Genomic DNA, 8502 nt, shown 5'->3' on the forward strand with positions numbered 1-8502 from the left:
TGTCGATGGGCATTTAGGTTGCTTCCATGACCTGGCTATTGTAAATAGTGCTGCAATGAACATTGGGGTGCATGTGTCTTTTTGAATTATGGTTTTCTCTGGGTATATGCCCAGTAGTGGGATTGCTGGGTAATATGGTAATTCTATTTTTAGTTTTTTAAGGAATCCATACTGTTCTTCATAGTGGCTGTATCAATTTACATTCCCACCAACAGCACAAGAAGGTTCCCTTTTCTCCACTTCCTCTCCAGCATTTGTTGTTTGTAGATTTTCTGATGATGCCCATTCTAACTGGTGCGAGGTGATACCTCATTGTAGTTTTGATTTGCATTTCTCTAATAATTAGCGATGTTGAGCAGCTTTTCATGTGCCTCTTGGCCAACTCGTTTGAGCTTTTTAAAATGTTAACTCATGCAGATTTACTTTTTTGTTTCCAAAGCTGCACAATATTTTATTATACAAATGCACCATAATTTAACCATGCACTGTTATTTATTTAACCAATGTATACCACCTCCAGAGTAAATGAAAGTGCCCATTTTTCTACATCCTTATCACTCTGCTTTCTCTTCTTCACACAGTAATTTCTGGCAGTCCCAATTTTCACTATTTGTGAGCACAAGACTTGGAAGTCTTGTGACTTGTAAAATTTGTAATTTTGCTGAAGGCAAGAATTTGAATTGTTTACTTCAATGGTTCTCAAACTTTTGCAAGCCTCAGAATCACGGGGTGGGGTAGGGTGGGGGGGGCTTGTTAAATGAAGAAAGTAAAAGGATCTAAGGATATGACAGCTTTTAGCCAGAAAACAAAATTCTTGAATAAATTAAAAATATTAGTATCTGGTTCAAGGGTGGTTCTGTCTGTCATGTAAATGAATTCACAACAAAAGGAATAAGCAAAAAAAAAAATTTGTAAAGCTAAAACTTTTTCAGGAACTATTATAGCTAATATAAAAATGCCTCACTAGATAAGAGATCACACTTTTCACTGAAGTTGAAAATGTGGTTAACTTGCTGCATGAGGATAACACACAGGAAACATGACAAATGTGCTTTGAAAAGACAAAGTCATATGCCTGGTAGAAACATTTCCATACTTCCAAATTTGGAGATTCAAGATAACCTTGGATATTTTCTTTGCCAAAGTTAAGATTTTAATGTATTTTCCTTATTTGACAATATATTTTATTCAAATTGGACTAATCATGATTGCTACCCCTCAAATACCACCACATCCATCGAACATTGCCCAATGTCATCTCCTGTTCCTTTGAACTCCACAAAGCCTTCTGTTGATCTCTCTCTCAAGACATTTATACTCATTCATTCTAGAAGTACTGTTAGGACTTTAGCTTTTAAGCTAGTTGTGACATATTTGGGAGATTAGCTTCTAAATCTCATTAGCATGTATGATGGCAGTGGTCATGTGCAGGAGTTGTTTAAGATCTAGATATTTCAGGTGTGAATGAATAAATCTTTACTCTTGGGGTGGACAGAATATCAAAGCTATTCAGAATTTGTATTCTCTACTGCTGTATTACCAAATACTTGGAATAGTTGGAATGCTCTATTTTTCTACCAGCCTACTGACCACTGGTAATATTATATTATATACAGGTGTTTTCATTTGATTAAATATTGAATATTTACTGAATAGTCAATAATATGAAAAAAGAACGGGCACTGTGCTGTGGCATGGTAGACCGGTAATTACCTAATACACACCCTCCTCTTCTTCTTACTAATAGAATCTCAATTTTGTCAGAGGGTGGCAAGTTGCTCAATCAAAACAAAAAAAAATTCCTCAGCTTCACTTACAGTTAGGATGACCATACGATACTGTTCCCTCCAGTGACATGCAAGAAGAAAGTTTTGCTTATTAAACAAGTATTCTCCTCCCTGCCTCCTACTTTCTGCTGCCTGGAAGATGGAGATGTTGGCCAGGACTACGACAGCCATCTTGTGACCATGAGAGAAGCCAAGGACATTTCAAAGACCTCTTCATATCCTTGTACCCTCTAATTAACACCAGCAACTGCCTATTTTTTGGACTTCTCGTTACAATAAAAAAATAAAATCTGAACTGTTTAATAAAGCCACTGATTTGGGGTCTCTGTTTCTCTTAGTCAAGTACAATTAATAAAAAAGGATGACAAAGAACTATGCACCAATCCAGACTCTTCAAGAATATACATTACAGTAAACAATATGAGTACATAAATTGCTAAATTATGAGAAATCATCAGGAAATGCCACAGGAGTTCAGGGAATATGCTTCACAGAACAAATCAAGAACTCAAAACAGGTGCTAAAAGGTCATAAATTTCTGTACTGATATAAATTAGATGAAAGTTGAGTTACAGAAATATTTTAAAAGCCTATGTGATAGTGTTGACCCACTAAAGCAGCTGTTTGAATCTTGGTTTCCCCCTCTCCCTTTTCTAAATATATCTAAATATAGACTCAATAGTGGGCTTTCCACTTAGAATAGTACCCAGAAAACGTTTGATATTATCTTTAGAAGAAAGGAAGAAGTTTTTGTTAGAAGTTTATCTCCAGGAAGGAAACACACTGAAGTTTCAAAAACAGCACCAGCTATTTAAGGAATAACTCCTGATGTTCACAAGGAAGCCATAAGTACTTGAGATGTGTTTAAATTAAAAATGACAAATTTTAACTGGTTGGGGAACTTCCAGCAACAGGTTCATCCCTCCTATTCCTGCTGTCCAAATAATTTCCACCCTCTTTGTTGCTCTTTAGGGAATAGTGTTAAGACTATACATTTATTCTGGTTTTGTGCTTCCATTTTATTTCATTTGTTAGATACTTCCACCTTGGGAGAATTCCCCACCCCTAAATTTATAGAGATATAACTCTATAAATATACATAAATTGTATTTATACAATATATACATATACATATGTCACTGTATAAATTTAAGGTATACAGCATAATGATTTTACACACATATATCGTGAAATGATTTCTGCAGTAAGTTTACTTAGCATCCATCATCTCATATAGATACAATAAGAAAGCCAAAAAAAAAAGAAGTCTCTGTTTGTGATGAGAACTTAGCAGCCTTCCTATATATCCTACAGCAGTATTAGCTATAGTCATTACGTTGTACATTATAACCCTAGTACTTATTTATCTTATAACTAAGTTTGTACCTTTAATAAAGGATATGAGAAGAACTGAATAAGATTAAACCATCTCATCTTTTTTTGTAATTAGTTTTCTATTGGAGAAAAATAAGTAATCTGCTGGTAAAAAGTAAAACCAGAATATATTCTGGTAATACAAAAGAAACAAAAAAGAAAACAGTTGATATATAAAAATTGGAAAGAGGTGCCATTTAGTAGGAGAAATTAAGTCAACTGGACAGAAGTAAAGAACAAAGTAAGTAGAGACAGTGCAGGGCTGAAAATAAGACATAATGTAAATTAAAATATGCAGAAATAAGTGGATGCTATAAATCAGTGAGTAGTACAGTCGGCCATCCATATCTGTCAGTTCCACATCAGCGATTCAACCAACAAAGGACTGAAAATATGTAGGGGAAAAAATTCCAGAAAGTTCCAAAAAGCAAAACTTGAATTTGCTGCTTACTGGCAACAATTTACATAGCACTTACATTGTATTTACAACTCTTTACATACCATTTACATTGTATTAGGTATTAGAGATAACCTAGAGATGATTTAAAGTATACAGGAGGTTGTGTATAGGTTTTAAGTAAATACTACAGCATTTTATAAAAGGGTCTTGAGCATCCTTGGACTTTAGTATCCAAGCAGGTCCTGGAACCAATCCCCCATGGATAGCGAGGGGCTACTATTCACTCTTAGACAGAGGGATGTTCCTTATTCCTTTAAAAAGGCATCTGTCCTATCTCCTCTAGAACTCAGCTTGATTTTCCCTCTCCCCCTCTCTCATTTTTTTTGGCCAAGCTGTGGGGCTTGGGAGATCTTATTTCCCCAACCAGGTACTGAACCTAGACCATGGCAGCCGAGTGCTAACCACTGGACCACCAGGGAACTCCCTTCCTCCTCTCTCACTTCTTTAAGCACTCGTTTTTCACTGCCATCCTGCCTGCCAACATAGTCACGTGCCAACCATTCAGAACCAAAACCAAACCAAAAGTACACTGACGGCACAAGTATTTTTGTACTCAACAATCACTTTCTGGTCTTCTTCACTCCATTGTTCTTCTAGTGGCTGTCCAACCCACAAGGCTTTCAGTCAATTTTTGATCTGTGCAGACTGACACTTCTGCCTCTGCCCCTTCTTTTGGAAACATGTCCTGTTACCCCATCTCTGAGATCTCTGTTTTCTTTACTGAACATCCACTATATGTCAGTATTCTCAAGTTTTCTTTTTTCATTTTGCTGCAAAGTTATGGGTGAGAAATTGTTATCATTTCCACTATTACTGCCAAGAGGCTAGACACTTGAGAAAGTAGTTTCTAGTCCCAGTTTATCTTTGCAACTCCAGCACTACATTTTCAGTTGCTGTTGCTAATAATAACAGGTAATGTATATACTATATATTACTATGGGCCAATATATGGCAACAAATGCTTTTCTAAGCATTTTACTTATTTTAACTAATTTATGGACATTTCTACTTGGCTAAACAGGACAAAGTGAACTTACTGTTCCACATTGTCCCTGCCTCCTCTTTCTTTCCCCCTTTCTATCTTGGCTAATAATGTAGCCAGTATCACCATTTAGCTTGTAATCCCCCCCACCCCTGTGATTAATCTCTTTATTTAATGATCATAAATAATGATAAGCTCACAAATGATAGCAATTATGTCCACTGTGTTATTTCATGTAATCTTCACAACTATCCCATGAAATAGGTAGTATTATCATCTTCCAATTAATAGATGAAGAAACAGACTCAGAGGAGTTAAATAACTTGCCCAAGATCACACAGCTTGATAAATGAGAAAGCCTACATTCAAAGCTAGGTTTGTATGAGTCCAGAGTTTGTAGTGCCACTAAGTCCTGCTGATTTTACCTCTGAAATGTTTATCCTCTGATCGCTCGTCTCCTAGTCTAGACCCTAATCATCTTTCACAATACTGCCAACAACCTCCTAAATTATTTCCTTCTTTCCAGGCTCTCCGCTTTCACCCTATCTTGTCGAAGTGATCTGTATAAAATATAGTTTTGAACATGCAGCTATCCTGTTTAAAAACCTTTCATGGCCCCCTATAGGCAAAGCCTTTAGAATGGCTTTACAAGATTCCTTTACAATTTGGCCTCTTTGCCCACATTCCCCATCTCTTCCTTCCAAATACACATCTGTGGCTTCCTGGTGTCGCAGTAGTTAAGAATCCCCCTACCGGGTTTCCCTGGTGGTGCAGTGGTTAAGAATCCGCCTGCCAATGCAGGGGACCAGGGTTCGTGCCCCGGTCCGGGAAGATCCCACATGCCGTGGAGTGGCTAGGCCCATGAGCCACAACTACTGAGCCTGCATGTCTGGAGCCTGTGCTCCGCAATGGGAGAGGCCGCGACAGTGAGAGGCCCGCGCACCGCGATGAAGAGTGGCCCCTGCTCTCCGCAACTGGAGAAAGCCCTCGCACAGAAACGAAGACCCAACACAGCCAAAAATAAATATAAAATAAATAAATTTAAGAATCCGCCTACCAATGCAGGGGACAGGGGCTCGATCCCTGGTCCAGGAAGATCCCACATGCTGCAGAGCAACTAAGCCCGTGCGCCACAACTACTGAGCCTGCGCCCTAGAGCTTGCGAGCCACAACTACTGAGCCCACGTGCCACAACTACTGAAGCCCACCCTCCCTAGAGCCCATGCTCCGCAACAAGAGAAGCCACCACAATGAGAAGCCTGGGCACCACAACCAAGAGTAGCCCCTGCTCACCGCAACTAGAGAAAGCCCGCGCGCAGCAATGAAGACCCAACGCAGCCAAAAATAAATTAACTAATTAAAAAACAAAAACAAATACACATCTGTATATTATGCTGTAGCCACAAGACTACTTGTCCCTATGCCTGAATTAATATAACATTATGTATATATAAAGATTGACTGATTTCTATACTACAAACAATGGGCCTTAATTATTTTCACAAAGATGGCAAACTGTTCTTATAATGGCTTCATTGTGGATTTTGTGAAAGCATTGATTTTTACCTCTACTTGGTTTAGAGGAGAAGTGATAGACTAATCCACAGTCTAAGTACATACAAGAAGGTATGGCAATGTGGGTTTTTTCCCCACATTTGTATTATACATTTTTGGTTTGGAACAAAAGGAAGCCACCAAAGTTTTCTATGCAGGACAGCAACATAAACAAAATGAAATTTTTGAGATAAAAACATTTGCTGCTATGAGTACAGAGATGGAGAAAGACTATGTAATAATAATCTAAGACTAATTTAACCCTACCAATAAACAAAACTATTGGCATATGAGATATGTGGGAATTAACATTTTTTTCTTTTTACTTTTAATTATGGAAAAATATTTCTGTATTCAACCTAGGGCCAATAGCAAACAACGGGACAAAAAGTTTCTTTGATCAATTAGAACATATGATTGGGCTAAGTATTCTAACATGAACCTAAAATGATATTATTTAGTACAGCGGCAAACTGTCAACTGACTTGTCAAAAATACTTGACCCCAGAAGTTCACGCGTGTAGTACCTCATCCGGAGTATACACGGGATTCTTCACTCCAGGAAGTATATTAGAAGGCAACTCACTGAGAAAACTGTCTTGGCGAGTGGGCTCTAATTAAAAAACAAAAACCTAAAAACATCCCCAACTTTGGAGAAAATATTGCTTATAATGTACCTCAAGAGGAATTCTTCAAACACTGTCTTACAATAAAATTGGAAATAAATTTCTAAAACGTTATGTAAGAGGCTTGCGGGGAAAAAATGAACACGAAGGTACACCCCGGCAGTTTGAGACAAGGAGGAGTAACATTCAAATACAAAATAAACTACTTTGAACTCCAGCTGGGTTAACTGGCATTCCTTTAATTAACCACTGAGAAGTTACACCTTGTCATAATCGAACTCATCCTAGCCACGATGCAAAAAAAAAACCCGCTCATCAGAGTGGGATTGTTGCAACGATTTGACGCGGGATGAGGGAAGGAGAAATCTGCCCAGAAACGTCCGTTTATTTCTCGAAAAAACGGGTTTTTGCAGCGGGAGGCAGCTTGTTTCCGAAGCACCTATTTTGCTGCCTTTTCGTTTCAAATGGAGACATAACAAAGCCCATGGGAAGCCGAGCGCCGCCGTCGAGGGTCCAAACCAGGTCACCTGGCCGCGGGGTGGCCGCACGCGGGGCGAACGGCTCCCCTGTGGGCCCCTCTCATTCCAGCAGCGGTCGGCATGTGAAGGCGAGGCCGGACGGACCACCCGCGGCCCCCTAAGCGCTCCGTAGCGACGAGCCCCCATACTCACCATCTCGATGATCTTGGTCTTCCGGCCCGTCTTTCTCTTCAAGGTGAAAATGTACTGGGCCAACACCGCCCCCGCCACGACGGCGCACACGCTGGCGCTCGCTACCGCGCTCACCCTCGCCACCGCGGATCGGTCCATGGACGGGACCTCCCGCGCCTCGTGTTCCAAGAAAAGAGGTCGCTAGGTGGCTGCGGGCCTCGGAAACGCCAGCCAGTGAAGAAGCCCCGACGCCCCGCCCTGTTTGCATGAGCCCCGCCCCCAGGAAAGCCCCACCCGCGAGCGCCCAGTGGCGGGAAGCCGGAGGGAGGAGGAGGGACTAGCCTGCGTGGGCGGCGAAGGTGGGGAAGCGGATCTTCTCAGAACCTGGGTCCGAGAGACTGAGGACAGAAAAGGGGACTTGGAATTAATTCTCTCTCTCTCTGCTAATGAGGACCAGGCAGTGGTTCATTCCAGCCCCGCCCAGTAGAAATCTGATTCTAACCATCACTCAGAAAATATCCTCTGCCTTCCACCCGCCTCTGACGCTCAGGACTACAACCCCCAGAAGGCATCCGGGCTCAGCTATCTGACTTGCGCAGTAGCTTGGCTGTAAAGTGCTGTGACAGACTGCAGGGTGCAGCTAAGAAAACAAGGGAGTAAAAAGGTGACCTACAGAATGTGAGAAAATATTTGCAAACCGTTTATCTGATAAGGGGTTAGTATCCAGATTATGTTAAAAAATTATGTCAATAACAAAAAACAACCCTATTAAAAAATAGGCAAAAGCCTCAAATAGACAATTGGCCAAGAAGCTTACGAAAAGATACTCGATATCACAAATCAGGAGAATGCGAATCAAACCCACAGTGACATATCACCTCACACAAGTTAGGACAACCATTGTCAAAAAAACAAAATTAAAAGTGTTGGTGAGGATGTGAATTGGAACCCTATCCGCTGCAAAACTATGTGCCTATATACTACTGTATTGTACCTTTAAAAATTGTTATGTTGGTAAATTTTACGTTATGCGTTTTATGCCACACACATAAAAACTTGCTATGACAAC

At 40.2% G+C, this 8502-nt stretch overlaps 1 protein-coding gene across 2 annotated transcripts in view; it reads right to left on the reverse strand.

Annotated features, from left to right (window-relative positions):
• Positions 1-7720, reverse strand: part of NT5C3A (5'-nucleotidase, cytosolic IIIA) — a 41312-nt gene extending 33592 nt beyond the window's left edge. Inside the window, exon 1 of one of the 2 annotated variants that reach the window (XM_029234199.1) lies at positions 7455-7720. In XM_029234199.1, the coding sequence (XP_029090032.1) occupies positions 7455-7592 (138 nt within the window). In that variant the 5' untranslated portion in view covers positions 7593-7720. The remainder of the gene's footprint in view (positions 1-7454) is intronic. The other variant, XM_029234201.1, reaches the window with a different exon arrangement.
• Between the last annotated feature and the right edge of the window lie 782 nt (positions 7721-8502).

This window comes from Monodon monoceros, unplaced genomic scaffold (assembly GCF_005190385.1).
Source record: "Monodon monoceros isolate NGI ecotype Baffin Bay Population unplaced genomic scaffold, NGI_Narwhal_1 Super_Scaffold_2, whole genome shotgun sequence".
Taxonomy (NCBI): Eukaryota; Metazoa; Chordata; class Mammalia; order Artiodactyla; family Monodontidae; genus Monodon; species Monodon monoceros.